This window comes from Podarcis gaigeae (assembly GCF_964106915.1).
Source record: "Podarcis gaigeae genome assembly, chromosome: 14".
NCBI lineage: Eukaryota > Metazoa > Chordata > Lepidosauria > Squamata > Lacertidae > Podarcis > Podarcis gaigeae.
Genome location: NC_139690.1, coordinates 43,155,727 through 43,178,225, shown reverse-complemented (window position 1 = coordinate 43,178,225; position 22,499 = coordinate 43,155,727). Strand labels below are relative to the sequence as shown.

At 47.7% G+C, this 22,499-nt stretch overlaps 1 protein-coding gene and 1 long non-coding RNA gene across 2 annotated transcripts in view; one reads left to right on the top strand and one right to left on the bottom strand.

Moving 5' to 3' along the window:
- The window catches only part of LOC310831412, a 149,583-nt gene that overhangs the window by 114,783 nt on the left and 12,301 nt on the right, over positions 1–22,499 (top strand). The gene's annotated exons all lie outside the window — the stretch shown is intronic.
- TECPR1 (tectonin beta-propeller repeat containing 1) overlaps positions 10,831–22,499 on the bottom strand; it is a 38,519-nt gene continuing 26,850 nt past the window's right edge. Inside the window, exons 18-25 of the mRNA XM_083711327.1 lie at positions 22,327–22,406; positions 21,010–21,066; positions 18,939–19,113; positions 17,174–17,309; positions 16,179–16,271; positions 14,364–14,470; positions 12,785–12,904; positions 10,831–11,215 (exon numbers count right to left, since the gene is read on the bottom strand). Of these exons, the coding sequence (XP_083567453.1) occupies positions 11,018–11,215; positions 12,785–12,904; positions 14,364–14,470; positions 16,179–16,271; positions 17,174–17,309; positions 18,939–19,113; positions 21,010–21,066; positions 22,327–22,406 (966 nt within the window). The 3' untranslated portion in view covers positions 10,831–11,017. The remainder of the gene's footprint in view (positions 11,216–12,784; positions 12,905–14,363; positions 14,471–16,178; positions 16,272–17,173; positions 17,310–18,938; positions 19,114–21,009; positions 21,067–22,326; positions 22,407–22,499) is intronic.

Here is a 22,499-nt window from a genome sequence, read left to right as displayed (position 1 = left end):
TCTCTCTCTCTCTCTCTCTGGCTTCTGAACGCTGTGGACAAGGAAGCGACCTTTCCCCCCTCCAGCTCCCCATCAAAGAGAAGCTGGTTTGCCATGGAATGCATTCCCCAGTCCTTGTCTTCAGACCATTCCCTGGCAGTTGGCTACAACCTCATGAATAAAAACACCATTACACCTGAAGTCTAAAACAGGGTCCAGGGCATAGGCGCTGACTCCATGGGGCCTGAGGGGGCCCGAGCCCCCTCAAAAATTCGTTTGGGGGGGCTCTGCCCCCCCAATAATTTAAGAAAATTATTAGTTATATTATGCTTTGTAAAATCACAAAATTATGTTGGTATTTTTTATTTTCCTTGTTTGACGATAGTTACCTTTTAAAATACATTCAGTAATGAGTTAAAACAAAGCCACTCCCGATCTAGAGAGGGGGTGGGGTTGCGGGCTCTCGACCCATCAACAATCTCGCGGGGCTGGCGTCAGCCCCGCGAGAAGCGGGGATCCCCCCTAGCTCATTAATATTCACCGCCCACGGCGGCAGCAAATCGGCTGCCGCAAAGGGCGGGCCCTCACAGGTTCACTTAAGGTCGGGGCAGCCCGGGGCCCGCCCCTTTCGTTCCCCCAGCAGCAGCGGTTTGGAGGTCTTGCCCCCCCCCCAATATTTTTTATAAGTCGGTATGGGCCCCCGCCCCCCAATATTTTTTATAAGTCGGCGCCCCTGGTCCAGGGGTCAGCAAACTTTTTCAGCAGGGGGCCGGTCCACTGTCCCTCATACCTTGTAGGGGGCCGGACTATATTTTTTTGGGGGGGGGGGGAGAATGAATGAATTCCTATGCTCCACAAATAACCCAGAGATGCGTTTTAAATAAAAGGACACATTCTACTCATGTAAAAACACACTGATTCCCGGACTGTCCGCAGGCCGGATTGAGAAGGCAACTGGACCGGATCTGGTCCCTGGGCCTTAGTTTGCCTACCCATGGGGTAACCCGTTTTAGAACCACGACTTCCATCACTCCCAATTATTGGCCACGCTGGCTATGTCTGATGTTGTGGTCTGGGGTTGCGGGAAACCCATTGCTATTTCTGCAGCAGGGTCCCAGGCTGCAGCATCCTATAACCGCCCCACCAGCATGGAAGAGGAGCTTTCGGCCACTGAGAAGGCTTCTCACCCTTTGTGCTGATTGGAGCCAATCAGAGTGAAGTGAGGCAAGTCAGCCACTGAGGATTGGCTCCTTGGGTCACTCTGGAGAAGGTGCATGCTTAAAACTGTCAGGAGCTTGTCCTACACTCGAGTAGGATCCTGGCAGATACACTTGCCCGACCGGCATGTTCTCTCCCTCCTGGTCATTTGTTCGGGAGCTTCAAAAGCTTGCTTCAGCCCGAACATCACAGTGACCGGATTCAACAGACATTGGCACACTTAGGGATTTGCAGTCTTCGCAGCTTGCATAACAGACCTCAGCAACTCAGCGTTTTGGCTAATCTACCTTTGTTGTTGTTTAGTCGTTTAGTCGTGTCTGACTCTTCATGACCCCATGGACCAGAGCATTTCAGGCACTACTGTCTTCCACTGCCTCCCGCAGTTTGGTTAAACTCATGTTGGTAGCTTTGAGAACACTGTCCAACCATCTCGTCCTCTGTCGTCCCCTTCTCCTTGTGCCTTCAATCTTTCCCAGCATCAGGGTCTTTTCCAGGGAGTCTTCTCTTCTTTTCTCTACTTTATTTACATATAAACACACATGGAGCACTGCAACATGGCTCCCTCTCTCTCTAGCACCAGACAGCAAAGAGAAAGAACAAAGGACAATAGTCCCACTTCACGGAACACAGTAACACAAACATCTTGCCTCCATCACTTCCCACTCTGTGGAGTCAAAACATACACTGTCATGTGATAGACAAAAATCCCATGACTGCAATCACAGAGCAGGAATTCTAACAAAAACACCAAAGACTTGTTGTTTCTATACGCTTGAATGCTAAGCATTTAGGAACACTGAAAACACAGGGCATTTCGGTTTCAAGAGAATGGTGAGCAAGTTCTGTTATGCACAATGGACTTTCATGCAAAACACAACGTAAGCCATTCCGAAAGAAGATGTCGGAGCACTCCAAATTATTTGGCCAAGTACATTCATGGAACATAGTAGACCTAGTGGACAGGCAACACATGGAGATCTGCATTGGTTGTTGCAATGCACCCCTAATTATCACTTTTGTATAATTATAGAATTTTTGCATACCCTTAGAGGGCAGGGCTGTAACTTGCACAAAGGGACCCTGAATTTGCCACTACACTACTGGATGGGGGTTGTAGAAGTAGAACAACTTCTAGGGGCTCTACATTGGTAACTGTGGCTCGAAAATTACTTCTGCTGCTGCAGAAGACCAAACACACACACACACACACCAGGCAAGAGAGAAAGTACAGCAGGAAGAATTGTTGAGAAAGGTCACCATTGTTTGCTCCCAAGAGATTATGGCAAAGGCACCTTTGCTAAAAGTCAAATCATCTGCATCATTTAGGAAGAACAGGAAAAGGGCTATTAGGCTGCAAAATGAGCATGAACAATGCAGCCCTCATTGCGGGCAAAATGGTTTTAATAGGATCTGCAGGGAACTTGATCTGCCACCAAGTGTTTGATCCTTTCCTATAGACAATCTCTCGTCTATATTCACGCACATACAGAACCCTGGATTGTATTCGAGTGGCATTTTAAGTTCAAATGTCACATCTGATTGGCTAACATAACTCTGGACACAAGCCAAGGAGAGAGAGAGAGAGAGAGAAAGCCAGAGCTAATGTCTAACTGGATGTGACACAACATTAAACCGCTGAGCAGCAGCTAAGGAATTTCTTTCTGTTGCTTTCAATAGGACTTTCTCGGGACTCGACCAGCCCCACTGAAGTCAATGGAAATCTGTATCTGAGAAGTCATGCCCACAGATTTGCACTTTGTCTCGCTTTTGCTCGATTGTGGTCTGGGTCATTTTAAAAGGCTTTCCCTGGAAGCATGTGGCTGTGTTTGTATCTCGCTTATATCCTCTGTACATGCATAGCCCTTGTAAGCTTATGCAAAGGTGTGGTTGCCATCCACAGTAATCCACAGGGTGGAAGTAGCTCTGTGGCAGGCTAATGCGTGGTCGACAGAGGTGTAGTGGCCAGGATCACAGGGAAGGGCTGGCGCTGTGGGTTAAACCACAGAGCCTAGGACTTGCCGATCAGAAGGTCGCCGGTTCGAATCCCCGCAACGGGGTGAACTCCTATTGCTCGGTCCCTGCTCCTGCCAACCTAGCAGTTCGATGGCACGTCAAAGTGCAAGTAGATGAATAGGTACCGCTCTGGTGGGAAGGTAAACGGCATTTCCGTGCGCTGCTCTAGTTTGCCAGAGGTGGCTTAGTCATGCTGGCCACATGACCCAGAAGCTGTACATTGGCTCCCTCGACCAATAAAGCAAGATGAGCACCACAACCCCAGAGTCGACCACGATTGGACCTAATGGTCAGGGGTCCCTTTACCTTTTTATTCCTGCAGTAGTGTCTCGGGACTCAACTATATTAAAACAGCATTTTGAAAGTGTTATAAACATGCAACATGCGCTGGATTATGGAAAAAGCTAGAGTTCCAGAAAGACATCTACTTCTGCTTCATTGACTATGCAAAAGCCTTTGACTGTGTCGACCACAGCAAACTATGGCAAGTTCTTAAAGAAATGGGAGGGCCTGATCACCTCATCTGTCTCCTGAGAAATCTGTATGTGAGACAAGAAGCTACAGTTAAAACTGGATATGGAACAACTGATTGGTTCAAAATTGGGAAAGGAGTACGGCAAGGCTGTATATTGTCTCCCTGCTTATTTAACTTATATGCAGAATTCATCATGCAAAAGGCTGGACTGGATGAATCCCAAGCCGGAATAAAGATTGCCGGAAGAAATATCTACAACCTCAGATATGCAGATGACACAATCTTGATGGCAGAAAGTGAGGAGTAATTAAATAACCTTTTAATGAGGGTGAAAGAGGAGAACGCAAAATATGGTCTGAAGCTCAACATCAAAAAAACAAAGATCATGGCCATAGAAGGGGAAGAAATGGAGGCAGTGAGAGATTTTACTTTCGTGGGCTCCATGATCACTGCAGATGGTGACAGCAGTCAGGAAATTAAAAGACGCCTGTTCCTTGGGAGAAAAGCGATGGCAAACCTAGACAGCATCTTAAAAAGCAGAGACATCACCTTGCCAACAAAGGTCCGTATAGTAAAAGCTATGGTTTTCCCAGTAGTGCTGTATGGAAGTGAGAGCTGGACCATAAAGAAGGCTGATCGCCGAAGAATTGATGCTTTTGAATTATGGTGCTGGAGGAGACTCTTGAGAGTCCCATGGACTGCAAGAAGATCAAACGCATCCATTCTTAAGGAAATCAGCCCTGAGTGCTCACTGGAAGGACAGATCGTGAAGCTGAGGCTCCAATACTTTGGCCACCTCATGAGAAGAGAAGACTCCTTGGAAAAGACCCTGATGTTGGGAAAAATGGAGGGCACAAGGAGAAGGGGACGACAGAGGACGAGATGGACGGACAGTGTTCTCGAAGCTATGAGCATGAGTCTGACCAAACTGCGGGAGACAGTGGAAGACAGGAGTGCCTGGCATGCACTGGTCCATGGGGTCATGAAGAGTCGGACATGACTAAATGACAACAACATAAACATGCAACACCAGATGGCGCTGGAGAGTAAAAAATAAAAGATGTGATTTTCCAGTGTTTTTTTTCCTTTTGCTATGATTTAATTTCTGACTTAATCATAGCGTTTCCTCCCATGTGTGTAGATCCATCCTCGGACTCCAGTGTCTTAGAGCCAACCAATCAGGGGTTTTTTAGTAACAAATTGGAGCCAATGAGAGTGAAATGAGGCGAGTCAGCTGCTAAGGATTGGCTCCTAGGGTTACTCTGGAGAAGGCACATGGGGAAAATGCCGAGGCATTGTTCTGTATGCTTGACAGACTGGGACAGCTCAGTCGGTAGAGCGTGAAACTCTTAAATCTCAGGGTCGTGTGTTCAAGCCCATGTTGGGGCTTGTATTTTAATACTTTGTATTTAATACACTGTATTTTAATGCTTTGTTGGAAGCCACCCAGGGTGGCTGGGGAGACCCAGCCAGATGGGCGGGGTATAAATATTAAATTATTATTATGATGTGGCCCTTGTGATGCCTTCCAACTCTACAAATCTATGATTTTATGAAAGCTAAGCACTAGGAACAGAGGGACGCAGGTGGCGCTGTGGGTTAAATCACAGAGCCTAGGGCTTGCCGATCGGAAGGTCAGCGGTTCGAATCCCTGTGACAGGGTGAGCTCCTGTTGCTCGGTCCCTGCTCCTGCCAACCTAGCAGTTCGAAAGCACGTCAAAGTGCAAGTAGATAAATAGGTACCACTCCAGCGGGAAGGAAAACGGCGTTTCCGTGCGCTGCTCTGGTTCGCCAGAAGCGGCTTAGTCATGCTGGCCACATGACCCAGAAGCTGTATGCCGGCCCCCTCGGCCAATAAAGCGAGATGAGCGCCGCAACCTCAGAGTCGGTCACGAATGGACCTAATGGTCAGGGGTCCTAAGGCAAGCGTAGTCAATATGGAGTCCTCCTTTCATACGAGAGCTGACATGGCACTAGAACTCATTACCTGCAAGTCTAGCTTGAAGGTTGGTTTCCAAAGCTTACCTTTCACAAAATCTAGACATTCTTTCCTTAATAAAAAATACAGCTTTGTGAAACTTGAGCAATTGACTCATTCTCACTGGCAGGAATTTAACCCGAGAGAACCAAAAAGGAAGGGGGAAAAAAGATATCACCTTACCTACTTTATAACAGTGTCCTTGTGCAGGGGGAAGACAAAGTTATTAATGCTTTTGGCAAAGGGATCACTAGACTAACAGTTTAGCAAGTGGTACAGAGCGTCCTGCTTAAAGTGTATACCTACCTTGAGTAAATATCAGCTTTGCCTTTGTTAGGCTCTGCTTCTTAATGGCACTGGAGGGAGAAAAATGCTGGAGGGGAAGTTGGCACTCTGAGATTGGGTTACTTTTAAGAATGCCAACTTTGGAGGGAAAGTATTTATGCAATTAAAGAACCCCAGAGTGCCAATTAAAAATAAATAAATAAATACGAAGAGGACTTTCCCAAACTACAGGGGACGCTCAGGTTGCGAACGTGATCCATGTGGGATGCAATTTCGCAACCCGCAGCGCTGCGTCTGCGCATGTACGGGTTGCGATTTGGTGCTTGTGCGCATGCGCAAAGCTTGATTTAGCACTTCCGCGCATGCGCGACCCCCGAAACCCGGACGTAACCCATTCTGGTACTTCCGGGTTTCAGCGGGTGCGTAACCTGAAAAAACAGAACCTGAAGCGTCTGTAACCCGAGGTATGACTGTATTCTGGGGAACCTGAAAGGACACTGTCTGTCACTCATATATAATGCAGCATACTTCTTTTTTACTAAAAAAAAAATGTTTAAAAAATGAGGGATAGTCTTATACATGGGGGCAATCTCCCCCCATTTTCTTAATTTTAAGTGCCCAAAAATAGGGGGCGTCTTATACTTGGGGGGGTTGTTATAAAAGGAAAAATAAGGTACTTGTTTCTATTGATTTCAAACTGTAAACTGCCTTAGGTGCCCAGACAGAAAGGTGGAATATACATAAATCCAATACAGCCAAACCTCGTTTTTTGAACGCCCCGTCTGCCTAATGTTTTGGAAGCCGAACGCCGAAAACCTGGAACTGAATGCTTCCGTTTTCAAATGCGCCTCGAAAGTTGAACAGCTCGATTTTCCCCATTGAACTTGCTGACAGGCTTTTGATCCTTGGTTTTTGAATGTTTCAGAAGTCGAACGGACTTCCAGAACGGCTTACATTCGAAAGCAGAGGTTCCACTGTACATAAATAATCAATCAATTCCCACCAACTGGGCCAGAGGCAAAAATGGGCAGAGGGCAGATTTTGTCTTGGTACTGTAGGCCCATTTTCAACACCCTTCCCTCTCTTGTCTTCCACCCAGGCAGGCAAGAGGCATTATCAAAGCTCAAGGCAAGCCAAAAACACTCAGGGCACAAAGGCAAGGGTAGTGAGGGGTTCAGGAGAGTTGTGAGGGCCAGTTGGAGAGGTCTTGAGGGCCGCATTTGAGGTTTCCCACCGGTGATCTAAACGCATCACGTTAACCAGAGATTCGTGCAATCGCCATAGTTATTTCTTTATAACTGCAGAGTGAAAAAACAACAACCATAGGGCTAAGCAAAGCCATGAAACAACAACTCTGGATCCCACCCCGAACTGGAGTAGGGGGCTATCAAAAATAACACTGCTCCAAAGTGGGAAAGGTTGACAGGGAAGAGGAGAACACCCGAGAAAGAAAGAGGCAGGCTGCAGTCTTCATCTTTGATTGTGGAACGTCGCTTTTTTTTTTTACTTGGCATCAAATACGTTTACATATAGAAGCTCTCTAAAATGGAAGGACATGCGACATTAACTGATTTTACTTCAAATATAGAATTGCTCTAAAACCATGCCACAGTGCAAATTCGCTCCCTCCCTCTCCGCATGCCATCACACGGGACTGAGAAAGACGCAGAATGTAAACCTCACCCTCACCAAGTTTCCTGGCTCAGACCAATGGAGTCAATGAAATTAATCCTAGGATTCCTGTGGTGCAGAATAGGCCCTTCAACAATGCAGCTCTCTTTTAAACAAAGGTCTTTTCTTAGACCAGCTTAAATCCAGTGGCCTACTAATTCAGGCGCGGGGAACCTTTGCCGCTCCCTGTGTTGCTGAACTACAACTCCCATCAACTCCAACAAGCATGGCCCATGTCAAAGGGGGTGATGGGAGTCGCAATTTGGCAACGTCTGCAGAGTCGAAAGGTTTCCCACTCATGAGATAATTGGAAGGCATAGTTTTCAACTCAGATGCCTGCCATCAACCTCTCACATCTATTACATTCTTCTAGAGCAGGCTTCCTCAACCTTGGCCCTCCAGATGTTCTGAGACTACAATTCCCATCATCCCTGGCCACTGGTCTTGCTAGCTAGGGATCATGGGAGTTGTAGGCCAAAAACATCTGGAGGGCCGAGGTTGAGGAAGCCTGTTCTAGACTCCTCCTGGCTCAGGTATCCAGCAAACAGCTCCTTTTCTGATCAAGGCTGCTATGCCTTTAATAGTTGCTCTGATGAGGCTTCTGTGATGGCAAAAATCTGTGCCTTCCACATTCTTAGCAAGTTTGTTGTTTTTTTTCTTCTAAAAAAAATAAAGTACAAGAGTTGCAACCTGCAAAGTCTCAGTAGTGAACTTTTGATCATTTTCCTGCTTTCGATTCTGACCTGCATCCAGCATGTAGCCCAGGGCAGCCACGCGTTGGAAAAACCTTAATGAAAAAGCCCCTTTGAGACCCTTTCAGCAAACACAAGATTGGGCTGTCCGTGTTGAACCAAACATCAAAAATATTGCATGGCACAGCTGCACCTCAACTGCACCACTTTGGCATATGCATGGAGGCCATCATAGGTCTGCTTTGAAAGGCTCCAACATGTCAGAAATGCCATCATGGGAAGTGAGGATATAGGTTTGTCTCTCTCTCTCTAAATGTGCCATTTTTAAAAAAACATATCCTGGTCACATACACCCCTATCCTGCATTTTGAAGTGGTATTGTCTAGGAAGGCTTCAACCAGCACTGATTTAAGGTAAAGGTAAAGGTACCCCTGCCCGTACGGGCCAGTCTTGCCAGACTCTGGGGTTGTGCGCCCATCTCACTCAAGAGGCCAGGGGCCAGCGCTGTCCGAAGACACTTCCGGGTCACGTGGCCAGCGTGACATCGCTGCTCTGGCGAGCCAGAGCCGCACACGGAAACGCCGTTTACCTTCCCGCTGGTAAGCGGTCCCTATTTATCTACTTGCACCCGGGGGTGCTTTCGAACTGCTAGGTTGGCAGGCGCTGGGACCGAGCAACGGGAGCGCACCCCGCAGCGGGGATTCGAACCACCGACCTTTCGATCGGCAAGCCCTAGGCGCTCCAGCAGAACATGGAACTGATTGTCTGGATCAAGCAGAAATTAGTAAAACACGTTCTGCTTGAGGGGCAACTGTGGATGATTCTGTGGGGTGCCCTACGCGGCTGGCAAGGTCCCTCACTCGTGGCAATACAAATCTCCCAAGCTCTGCAAAAGATCAAACCTGGACTGGGAGCACTAAACGGGGTGGCAGCGCAACGGTTCATGCCCAAACAGCTCCTGCGAACTGCTTTGCTGCAGCAGCAAACAAGGAACAAAGCGTGCATCTTTTATCTCTCCGAAAAGGAAGGTCTAATTTTAAAGTGCATCTTGAGAAGAGCTAGAGATAAAATAAGCAGCAAAGAACAAGAACGTTCCAAGTTTATCCACACCTGGTGTAAATGACTAATGCTTTAAGAAGTGAAGTTGTGTCGATATTTGTTGTTCTCAGTTGATCTACATTTTTCTTTTATTAAACTGCATACACGAGGAAATGTACTTTTTTTCTTTTAAAAAAGAAGGCAGTAAACCAAGTGTTGGCAACCTTTGGCCCAACCAGATGTTGATGACTAAAACTCCCATCATCCCTGGGCCAAGCTCGTTGGGGCTAAGGTGAGTTGTAGTTCAGTAACTGCTGGAGAGCCACAGGTTCCTCACTCCAGTAATATACCTTCCTCTTTCCACCCCCCTATTACAGACCAGCCTGACCTCCAAAATCGAAAGACAGGTGAGTGATTGTGATCAGCAACTAGATTGGCTGGCAGGGCAATTCAAAAGAGGCAAGGAGTCAGGCTGCTTTGGCGCTCTGCCTCAATAACAAGCCAAGTTGCACCATCCAAGCCTTCAGCAATATGGTGACCTCCATATGTTATTGGACTATACCTGGAGGGTGCCAAGTTGGCAAAGGATGCACTATCCAAAGTGGGAGAGTGGTGGCAAGGAGCTGAAAGAATGTGCTTTCTATCTGTGCTTGCCCCACTTGCAGTTGTGAGAAGATGTGCTGGTGACTTTTCATGGGCGCCAACTGACACGGGGCAGCCAGTTGCCGACCAGTGCTGCTGACTTAACTTTGTTTTGCTATTATTTTAGAGCAGATCTAACTGGTACTGCAAAAGAAAAGAAGAAAGCCGTAGCACGTTACACGGGATTAACCCTAAGAGTTTCAGTTTCAGCAAATCACCTCCGAAAAGGGAGAGGGATTCTCACCTCACACAGCAGATCCAATGAAATTAGTGGGATCATCATTTCACAGGTTTGATGAAAGGGGGTGGGGAACCAGGACGTCACGAGTCCTATTTACATTCGTCTCAGTTTTCATAGCAGCTGCCTAAAAAAAGGGCTCAGCTTAATTGGGAAGATCTGGCATCATCGTAGCCTATTTTAGGCAGTGTTGTGCATAATAAATATTACGAAGAGAATAAATTAATTACAAAAAAGACCCAACAACAACGCCCTCCCACAAAAACAAACATAAAAAAGGTTCACTTAGAAAAATCCAGTTCTAATGAACAATGCATCTAAAGGACGGAAAGTTGGGACGCTCCTGCTGCTGATGTTGTTGTTAGACTACAGCTCCCATCACCACCAACCATTGGCTATGTTGACTGGGACTGATGGGAGCTGGAGTCCCGCAGCAATCAGAGAGGACCAGGTTTGATTCCCTGGGTCCAGGGTCCTGATCTGCAGAGGCTTGTGGCTGTGCAAACTCCTCAGTGTTTCAAGGGGGGTTTGAATGGGGGGGGGGGTCTTCTATTACAGTCTCCCAAAACCCACTGAAATAAACAAAAGGTCTACAACCAACCACAGAACTAGGCAGATATGGACTCCTTAAGCCTTCACGAATACACAACTCCCTCTTCTGTCCGGGCGGGACTAAAGTGTTCAGAAACAGGCACAGATCCACTGAAACTTTACACCGACTGGGAGTGCATGGAGTGAGTGGAGAGGAAGCAAAACGCTACGCCCACGTCTCTAGAGAATGGAGCGCATTAACATTGCACAGCATGCCGGTCCAAGCCCTGAGCCGTGTCCACCAAGACGGTGTTTTGGGGAGGGTCTCCTCTTCCTTCGCTCTCTCCAGTTTCAGTTTCGTTGGGCTCAGTGGGATGCCCTGCGGAGGCTTCCTGGGCTACAGCCTTGGTGCTCTCCATGGCATTCGCTCTTACTGTGATGTGCTCCCATCCTCCCTGCCAAAGAAGAAAAAGGAAAAAATCAGCTACATGTTTTGAAAAGATTTTGCTGTGCAGCAGCTACCCGACATGGACAAGTAAAGCCTCTTTAAGAATACAAGAAGAGCCTTCCTGGATAAAGGCCAATGGCCCACTTAAGTCCAGCACCCTTTTCTCTTGTAAATGGACCCGTGGGAAGATTTACAAGCCAGGGAAAATATCTGGAAAACGAGCGAGGTCCCAACCAAAGAAGAATGGCAACTTAAAACTGATGGAATATGTGCAGCTTGAGGATCTAACTTATAGAATAAGAGAACAAAGAAGAAGATTTGTTTAAAGATTTTGGAAAATGTTTACCGAATATATGGGGTATACACTTGAAAACGCTGGCAGCATTAAGATAAATTCAACAGTGTAAAATAGTTTTGATGGAAGTAATAATGGAATACTGAATGGTTTAGTTTATATAAAATAGGCAGGGATTTATGCTATGCAAAATGAAGCATGGAAAGAGAAGGAGGGAAGTCACTGATATTTTAAGGTTGTCTAAATGAATATTCTAAATTGTAAAACAGAAAGTATATATATATATAATGTATATATAATGGACATCGCACATACTTGCAGTCAAGCAATCTGCTCTATTGCTATAATGGAATGTGTCTTTCAGTTCTAATTTCAGCACATACAGAAGACACCAGGGGAATGTTTTTGTGGGCATGTGTGTACCTGTAGTCACCATACTGGCAACCCTTGGTGCAGGGTGTGTGAGTGTGTACAGTCTAGGCACCTGCCAACCATACATGTGGCTGTTCTACCCGGGCTCTGCTTTTACAAATTTTCTCCAAATGGCGCCCGGAAAATCAGCAGGCCCTAACAAATTCCAGCTGTTTGTGTCTTGTATTATTATTAGTAGTAGTATTTGTAGTAGTATACAGCCCCTGTAGATCATGGGTAGGCAAACTAAGGCCCGGGGGCTGAATCCGGCCCAATCACCTTCTAAATCCGGCTTGCGGATGGTCCGGGAATCAGCGTGTTTTTACATGAGTAGATGTGTCCTTTTATTTAAAATGCATCTCTGGGTTATTTGTGGGGCATAGGAATTCATTCATTTTTATTATTTTTTCAAAATATAGTCCGGCCCCCCACAAGGTCTGAGGGACAGTGGACCGGCCCCCTGCTGAAAAAGTTTGCTGACCGCTGCTGTAGATCTTAGGACCGATCACAACATAAAATTACAATATAAAAAAAACACAAAATCCGTAACAGAAATGAGAACAGAAACAAATCAATCACCCCCCACCTTCCACAACACATTTAAAAGGCCATTGGATGTCGATCAACCAAAGACCTGGCTGAAGAGGAACATTTTTGCCTGCTGCCTAAAGGTGTATAATGAAGGCACCAGGCGAGTCTCCCTGGGGAGTGTTTTCTCCAACCGGAAACCACTGCAGAAAAGATTCTTGCGTTGCCACCCTCCGGACCTCTTGTGGAGGAGGAACACAAAGAAGAGCCTCAGAAGTTGATCCCGGGGTCTGGGTAGGTTCATAGGGAGAGAGGTGGTCCCTGAGGAATGGTGGTACTCACCCCAATGCCGTAGTCCCAGGAATGGCCTTTTGGCTCCATTGGCTGGACTCCCGTCCGATGACAGACCGTTCCACAACTCAAGCTATGGCTCCCTTGTACTTTGTCAGCTATCACCCAGACCTAGAAAACAGGAGTAGGGCTGACGATGCCATGCACGTCATGTTATTTCTTCCTACACCATTGATTACCAATACTATAAACAACCAACCAAGGGGGTTGCTTTGCCCATTACCAAAATCCCTGTGCAAAAGGAGGGCACATCCATGTAGCAATTTACATGCTTCCCAGGTGCAGTCAGCTATGCATGTGGAAAGGTTTTTCATTCTGGGTGCAGCTTGGGAGCTGGCAAGCTGCAGCCAGCTTCTAAAACATGCAAACAGAAAGAGACGAGGGGAAACTCGCATGTTGCAAACGCGATGATCTTCGTTCAGGCTGGGTTGAAAATGTGAAGTGGCTTTAAACTGGGAATGGGGAAATTCTGGCCTTCCAGATGTCGTTGGACTACAACTCCCACCTCAAATTTCAGCAGCGACACAAATGTTCGCCTCTCTCATTCTGTTCTACAGCATTTTTCAGTGCGGCGCCCAGTCCGAATGCACCATTCGCCCTACCCTAAAACCACCTCTGCTCCCCTCATTTCTGACCATTCTCCATGCTGGTTGGAGCTGATGGGAATTGCAGTCCAAAAGATCTGGCGAGCACCAAACAGATGCACTCTGATGTAGATGTATCGCATCATGGGGACCATTCCAATGTCACAACAGAACAGAATGAATGAGAAGCAGCAAGCAATTAAATCTTGCTTTATTACTTGCGAAAACCGACAGAAAGAAGTGGAAGGAGCCACACTACAATTTTCCACAACCCCCTTCTCTCTCTCTCTCTCTCTCTCTCTCTCTCTCTCTCTCTCTCTCTCTCTCTCAAAGGCTGGGCCAGGATCGGTGGAAGCTGGTCTATGAGGGTTAAGTCTGGTGGTTCCCTCCCTGCAAGAAGTGAGGTTACAGGGAACCAGGCAAAGGGCCTTCTCGGTAGTGGCACCTGCCCTGTGGAACGCCTTCCCGTCAGATGCCAAAAAAAAAAAAAAAAAGCAGCTATCTGACTTTTAGAAGACACCTGAAGGCAGCCCTGTATAGGGAAGCTTTTAATGTTTGATGTTGTTATATTTTGCTGGAAGCCGCCCAGAGTGCCTGGGGCAACCCAGTCAGATGGTCATCATAAAAATAATAAATTTATTATTATTAAGTGTGCCCCTGCCCCACCAACCCTAGGCTGCTCTTAGTTGGCCCCCCACCTGCCTACTTTTATCAGCCCAGGGGGTGGGCCCTGGCTGTCACCTTCATCCTCCTTAGTGCTGCCCTTGTAGAACTCAGCAAGGAAGAGGATGGGGGCAAAACCAGAATGAGTTGGCTCTGCCCGTCACTGGCTCTGGCGCCACCTACTGTTGGACCTCCCAAACTAGAGGCACTAGTCACCACAGACCAGGGTGCTCTATGCCATTTCCTTAGGTAAATAAACAACCTTAGTGAACAATCCTTTACAAAACAAGTTCCAAAGAGATACATTGACGGCGCACTCAGACCTGGTCCAAAGGCCCAACGGACACTTTGCGGACGTTGTTTGAAATGTGGTCCCAGCTGGAGCCTTGAGGGTAGCTTGGTGTGATTCCCTGGCGATACCACAGATTACCTATAAAAGGAAAAGTTTGGCATGGGCATGAGGAGATCTGCCCTGTTCTTGCTTTTGTGAGCATCATACTTTAAAAGTCGAAAGACAATCCTGTAATGCAGAAGTGGTGAACTTTTTTTTTGGTTCCCGAAGTGCTGATCACTGAGCTGGCAAAATCTTATTTCCCCCCTTCCCACCAACTGATGGGAAGGGGGAGAAGAAGTCTGCATTTTGCGAACATTGGCCGCATGCAAGAAAATTCCCACTGGCAGCCAATGCCTGCAGAAACCCCTGGCTCTCACTCCCTTGGTTGGGAACAAAATTACACACAGACTTTCTGAACACCATGCACTCCCAGGAAATCGATCATTAGGCGAATATTCACATAATGAGCCGATGATTTCCATTATTTCCTATGGGAACATTTCTAATCCGTGATTTGTCTGATTTCTCTCCCTCCCTGGTTTTCCTCTGAAATGGTTGTGGATGACCATCAAAACACAAACGAGTAAGTACAGTGGTGCCCCGCAAGACGAACGCCTCGCAAGACGAAAAACCCGCTAGACGAAAGGGTTTTCCATTCTGGAGGCACTTCGCAAAAAGAATTTCCCTATGGGCTTGCTTCGCAAGAAGAAAGCCCATAGGGAAATCTCCGGGGACCTCTTTTAAATGCTAGCGTGGGGAGCAAAGCCTTTCCCCCCCCCCCCGGCCTTCAGAAGAGGTCCAGGAAGGCCGGCGGGGGCCGAAAGGCTTTGTTCCCCACCGCCAGCATTTTAAAAGCAGTCCGGGATAGCAGGGAAGCGCTTCCCGCTATCCCGGATGGCTTTTGAAGGCAGGCGGGGGGGAGCAAAGACTTTTGCCCCCCGCCCGCCTTCAGAAGAGGTCCTGGACCTCTTCTGAAGGCCGGGGGGGCAAAAGTCTTTGTCCCCCCTGCCTGCCTTCCCGGGGGCTTTTAAATTGCCCCGGGACAGCTGTCCTGGGGCGATTTAAAAGCCCCCGGACAGCTTTTGAAGGCAGGCGGGGGGGAGCAAAGACTTTTGCCCCCCGCCCGCCTTCAGAGGAGGTCCTGGACCTCTTCTGAAGGCGGGCGGGGGGCAAAACTCTTTGCTCCCCCATGCCTGCCTTCCCGGGAGAGCGGAGAAACGCAGCGCTGCGTTTCTCCGCTCTCCCGGGAAGGCAGGCAGGGGGGACAAAGACTTTCGCCCCCCGCCGGCCTTCAGAAGAGGTCGGGGGACAGACTGTCCCCGGACCTGGTCTGAAGGCGGTTTCCATAGGAACGCATTAATTGATTTTCAATGCATTCCTATGGGAAACCGTGCTTCGCAAGACGAAAAACTCGCAAGACGAAAAGACTTGCGGAACGAATTAATTTCGTCTTGCGAGGCACCACTGTAAGTGGCAAACTCCAAATGCTTGGATATCTGAATCAGCTGTTTGTGTAGCAAGATTCGGGTACAATTCATTGTGTTTGGATAATCGAGATTTCAGATAATGAGAGTTCCGAAAGTGGGACCTGCATGTACTTCCTCTTCCTCCCTTCCAGCTTCATAATCAAAACACACCTGGTGCTACTGCACAATCTCAGTTCCTGACACATAATCATTCAATACTGGTTGCAGACACCCCTTATCTTTTAAGGTGCCATAAGATTCCTGGCTGTGTTTTGGTGCAACAGATTTAAGACAGCAGTGGACTACACCCCTCTGGAAACCGAAAGCAAGGAGCTCACCATTTTTATCCACAACAAAGACAGAGGTTCGTCCAACAGAGACTTGCTTTATCTTCTGCTTCGGGGGAGAAGGAATATGGTACCAGCAATCACCTGTACAATGACAAAGACAGCCATGAAACAACACTAATAATTATAGCATGATTTGCATTCAGTGATGCAAAACCCAGAACCTTCAGAAAGACCTGCATGCAGGAATCAACACAGCAGAGAGCCTGTTCTGGCCCTTTTCCAATGGGGCAGCTATACTTTGGCTTATCACGTTATCTTCACCATACTCAGTGATGGCTCTAGATCCGGGCTTGCACAGGATTCCCCCACTAGGACCCCCTCCCAGAGTGGATTCACCTTTTTTGACATGGTCCATCTGCTCGCCTTCTTCTGCAAGACCTAATCCATATCACTCCAGGGAGGGCAAAGTGATCTGGGTCCACACACACAGGAAAACAAGCCTAAAACTCTTCTCCTGGACATGCTAATTTTGTAGGTGCAGGGATGCAAGTGTTGATGTGCTTCAATCCTTCTTCTTTTTGCTGTTAATTTTAATTATCTTCAAATGTTTTTAATGGCTCTTAACTGTATTGATTGATAAAATAATATTTTTTTTTAAAAAAAAATATTTCTAATCGTTTTAATATTGCCAATACAGTGGTACCTCGTGTTACATACTTAATCTGTTCTGGAGGTCCGTTCGTAACAGGAAACGGCTCATAACATGAGATGCACTTTCTCTTATGGCACCTCCCGCTGCTGCCACGCTGTCAGAGCGTGACTTCCGCTCGCATCCTGGGGCAAAGGTCACAACAAGGGGCATCTACTTCTGGGTCAGCGGAGCGCATAACCCACAGCATTCGTAAGGGGGGCGGTACGTAACACGAGGTACAGCTGTGGTTTAAATGTTTCTTGCAAACCACTGAGAGGTTTTACTTCAATCAAAGCAAGGCATAAATTTTGTTAACTAAAAAAATAAACGTATGGCCAGTGGTCACACTTACCTTCAGGTTTCTTTGGCGATACTGAACCGCGATAGAAGATGGAGCCATCGCGGGCCACGGCCCAGACCTGGTGAAATGCTCCGATGGAAACCGAAACGAAGGGCTGATCTGTTCCCACGTGGAGCCAGGATGTTCCCTAATTGGGGGTGGGGGGTGGGAGGGGAAGAGAGAGAATGCATGGGCTACCCAATCTCAGTGGTTCCTGAACTTCTAAGCCAGGTAACAATAACAGAGGATTTCACCCTTCTGCAAAGCAATTCCTAGGGCAAGCAAAGTTGCATGACTGCGTCCTGAGATTGGAACGGCCTACTAAAAATGCAAGAGGACTTCGTCAAAGAAGCATTTGGTTCTAGATGCAAGGTAGGCTGGCTACAAGAACTGAAGTTCGAAACTCCAACGCTAGATGTGGTCTCAGGCTGCTGCTGGGGGAAGAGGGGACCCAGTCAGATCCCCTTTGTTGACCTGGTTGGGCTCAGTTAGGGCAATGGGGCACTGCCCCACCAAACTCAGCCTTTCTTCTTTCTAACTGGTCCAGAAGGTGGCTCTCTCTGTTCTGCTTCCTCCTCAGCCTCAGTGCTGCCCTTGTAAAACTATATGGGCAAATGGGGACAAAGGATATGGCCATCGTTGGCTCTGCTTCCATCTGCTGCTGGGGTCCTTCCTTTCCCCAAATCCCTCGCCACTTTCCAGAATTGTCTCCATCAGAGGCAAGATAGCAAGGCCTTGTTTAGTAAGTTCAGTGGGGGGTCACTTGCCACTTGCCTCCCCCCCATCCCACCACTGCCTCCCTTCAGTGGTCGTTCCACCTTGCCATTGCTACAATTGTGTAATGTTAAGCATTGGCCCCTGGATTCGCTTGTTTTCATCGGCCCTCCTCTTCCCCCTTTCCTTTTGTGTCGTGTCTATTAGATTTAAATGGAACACAATGGCAAAAAAGAGGTGGCATTCCGAGTATAGAAATGATACTTGAATAGAAAGATAGCTAGCAAGAAGATAAAACTCCATGGGTCCCCCTAGGTATGTCTGAAGTGACACTTGCACGGCTGACACAGTTTCCAAGGGGGTAGCCACCTTATTAGTAGTAGAAGCATTTATGGGCTACAGTCATCTATCAGATGCATGAAGTTATGGCTGGGACTGATGGGAGTTGGAGCCCAAGCTCAGCTGGTAAAGCATGAGACTTTTAATCTCAGGGTTGGGGTTTGAGCCCCATGTTGAGCAAAAGATTTCTGCATTGCAAGAGGATGGACTCAGGTGACCCCATGGTCCCTTCCAACTCTAAAATTGTATGATGCGATCCTAACACCTGGAAGGCCGCAGGTCCCCCAGGCCTGAACTAAACGAAGATTGACCCTAACATGCTCCATTAAAAAAACAACATATATAACTGATTACCCAAGAGCATAAAGGTAAAGGTAAAGGGACCAGGTCCAGTCGCGGACAACTCTGGGGTTGCGGCGCTCATCTCGCTTTACTGGCCGAGGGAGCCGGTGTACAGCTTCCGGGTCATGTGGCCAGCATGACTAAGGCGCTTCTGGCGAACCAGAGCAGCGCACGGAAACACCGTTTACTTTCTTGCCGGAGTGGTACCTATTTATCTACTTGCACTTTGACGTGCCTTGGAACTGCTAGGTTGGCAGGAGCAGGGACCGAGCAACGGGAGCTGACCCAAGAGCATACAAACTAGCAAAGTGCACAAGTGATGTTATTTAGATTCATTTTAGGTGCTCAGTTTGCACAAAGACACAAGAAAATGAAAGCTCACAGCTGGGTTTTGGGGTGTGATGCATAGTCGACAAAGCACATCTCCCTTGTCGCTGATAGCCCAAAGAGCCACAAACTCGTCCTCAGCAGCCAGAGATTCAGGAATGATGGAAACGTCCCATAGGGCTATTGGGGGGACTTCCAGCCAAGGACCACTGGTGACGTATCTGCATTTCCTGGAAAGGTAAGGGAGAGAGAAAGGCGGTGAGTAAAAGGGCAATGGCAGAGGACCTGCCTTGCACGCAAGAAGTCCAAGGTTCAATCCCCAGCATCTGCAGGTAGCTCTGGGAGAGACTCTCTGCCTGAAATTATTGGGACTGCTGCCAGCCAGAGCAGACAATACTGAAGATCAATTTCTTACAAATGCATGAGCATTTATGATGCTATGAAGCACTGTGAGAAGGATCGTGGGTGGCAGGGTGCAAACACTTTCAAAACCTGATGCAGGGAATTGAGGTGGGGAACGTGGCTAAACTTCGAGGGCCAAACAAGAAGAAGAGTTTGGATTTGATATCCCGCCTTTCACTCCCTTTTAAGGAGTCTCAAAGTGGCTAACATTCTCCTTTCCCTTCCTCCCCCACAACAAACACTCTGTGAGGTGAGTGGGGCTGAGAGACTTCAGAGAAGTGTGACTGGCCCAAGGTCACCCAGCAGCTGCATGTGGAGGAGCGGGGAAGCGAACCCGGTTCACCAGATTACGAGACTACCGCTCTTAACCACTACACCACACTGGCTCTCACAACCCCTTCTTTTCCCCATCTGCAGCTGCAGGATATACAACGGTTTGAGACCCGAGGGGGCCTTGCTAAACACCAGGAACTGGCGCTTCAGGGGCCAGAAAAACCTGAACCTGCAGCCAACGGGAGGCCAAAAACTGCAGTGGGCAGCAATTCAAGTTGTAGGTTTACAGAAGCTAACGAAGGCATGTGTGCTTTACTGATTAGCCAAATGAGCATGATGCAATGTTGGGCCTGGATGAACAGCAGTTCAGCACAAGAAGATACTTAGAAAGCCAAGCTAATAAGGGCACCGCTGTGTGGTGGTCGGGAGGTCAAAGGACAGAGGGAATGATCAGGGCACTGATGCCTTCCACCTTGGCACGGAAATAAAAAAAGTACCCAACTAATTCCTCCTACATTTACTTTGCTTTATTGGGGGGGGGGGGGAGGTTGAGTGGAGATTGGATGGCCAGTCCTAAAGGACCTACACTGGCTCCCTGTATGTAACCGAGCACAATTCAACTTGGTGTTGACTTTAAAAGCCCTTGATGACCAGGTGAATTTCGCCAGGTCGGTGGCGAGCAATGGCCCCAATCCTTGCACTAGTCCAGGGGTCAGGGGCTGGGGGTCCATTCATACTGAAACTCACAAAGACCAGAGAGATCAGGGAGATTGCGTACTCACCATTATAACTCTGAATAGGAGTTGTTGGGAATTGAAAGTGGAGCAGGAGTGCTGTTGAGCACTCATTGCGTCCAGTTTGCAAGCTTCCCATGAGCATCTGGTCCAGGGGTCAGCAACCTAAGGCCCATGGGCCACAAGTGGCCCATGGAAGCTGTTTAACTGGCCCACGAGTTGCCCACTTGGTGAGTCCCCGTGCGCTGCAGTAAACCTTGGGCAGTGCGGCACGGCTACTCTCTTCTGCGGCTCCGGAAATCGCTTCTGCACATGCCCAGATGCCGGAAATTGCTTCTGCGCAGGTGCGGTTTTGGCATCGCGCTGCGCCAGTCCGGCCCACGGAGGATCTCTGTGGGAGTGATCCGGCCCATGCCCGGTAAGCCTTGCCGACCCCTGATCTGGTCGGTCACTGTGAGAACAGGATGGCAGGGCTATTCGTAGATTCTTATGAACCATCCTTTAACAGCTGCCAATGACTATACTTAAAGCAGTATAGAATAGAATATACTTAACTATACTTAAAGCAGTATAGAATAGAATCAGGTTTTAAAAATCGACAAAGTGTGTGGTAAGGGAAGCAGGCCGATGTACGTGCAAAGGAAGGGAAAATTCTTTCTCCCTCCTGCAATATACCTGAGAGGTACCTAAACTATTTTGGAGTGTGATGTGCTTTACCTGGCCCAGCGCCTTCGCCGCACAAAGTCCTTCATTGTCTTGTGCCCGTGATAAGACCTGCAGGAAGGAGAGACGCACTGTTTTTTAATGCTGTCCACCGGCAAAAAGATAAAGAGGTCCTGGCCCTTCGCTCCTCTCAGACAAAGGGTGCGTTTGTCGGGCCAACCAGGCTCCCATGTTGGGGGTTAGCCACTTGTCACGAGTGAACTTTTGCTAAAGAGCAAAGCAGCACCCCGGTGGCCAGATTTTCTTTTTGTGTAAATGGAGCTTATGGAGTTCTGTACAATCTAATGGGACATGAAACAAATTCAGATCTTCTTGCTGTTGGTTCCATAAACTGATACAGGCACAAAGAACACCAGATTTTGAATTTACTTTGATCCTTCCCATTTCCCTCCAAGGTACTCAATCGTGGTCCCTTTCTACTTCACAAGAAACCTGCAGTGAGGTCCAGCTCCAGATTTGAAGGAGGCCTTGGTGGGGTTAATCTGGCGGCAGCAACAGCGGATGTGCTGTAATCAGTGCTGGGCTACTTGGACATACGGGTGTCTAGAGAGTGAGGGGGCTGTTCCCCTCCCCCCCAAAGATTATCCATAATCCACTAATTCCCATCTTTAATTTTTTAAAAAGCAAGATTTTAGCATTTGTAGGACCTGGGATATGAGGCAAAATGTACAAGCACCAATCTTCTCCATTTAGCTTTTTACTTCTCCCACCACTGGAATGCTTCCTGCGGACAACCATTCTCAGAGATGCCATTTTAATTTCCCACAATCCCCTGGAGCAACACTCTGTGGGAAATGAAAATGGCAGTACCCAGACAGCAGCAGGCCCTGCCTGAACGTTAGGTAAAAATAATTTTTAAACCAATAAATGCAGAAACAAGAATCTTGGGCCACATTCATACTGTACACATTTGAAGCACTATGATACAGCTTTAAGCAGTCATGGCTTCCCCCGAAGAATTCTGGGAGCTGTAGTTTGTTAAGAGTGCTGAGAGATCTTAGGAGACCCTTAGTCCCCTTCACAGGCCTTTAATTTCATGAGTTCCCTCTGAAGAGGGATTAGATTGTTAAACCACTCTGAGAACTGTTGCTCTGTGAGGGCAACAGAGGTTTAATAAGAACTTTTTAGATGTATGGTGTGGAAGTAACCTTGGATGTACAACCAATTTTTTTTTTCCTGTGTTTTTCTCAAAAGCTTCTGCTCCTGTTGCCATTCTTAAGACTTCATGCTCACACTTCAGAGCAGAGACAGGGGAGGTAACTTATGCAAGCCAAACCCTTTAGCAGTAGTAAAGAAAACAATCAGCCTTACGCTGGAAAGTCAGCTGCGTATTGCCACCCTTCCCGATCAGTGCCACCCGAAACGCTAAAATCGATGTACCAGTCAGAAACCTGGATTGAGTGGAGAGAGAGTCAAGAATTCAGAAGGAGAAGAAATCTAATCCCTATCCAGGACCGGCAACATAAATTTTGAGAACGCTCCTA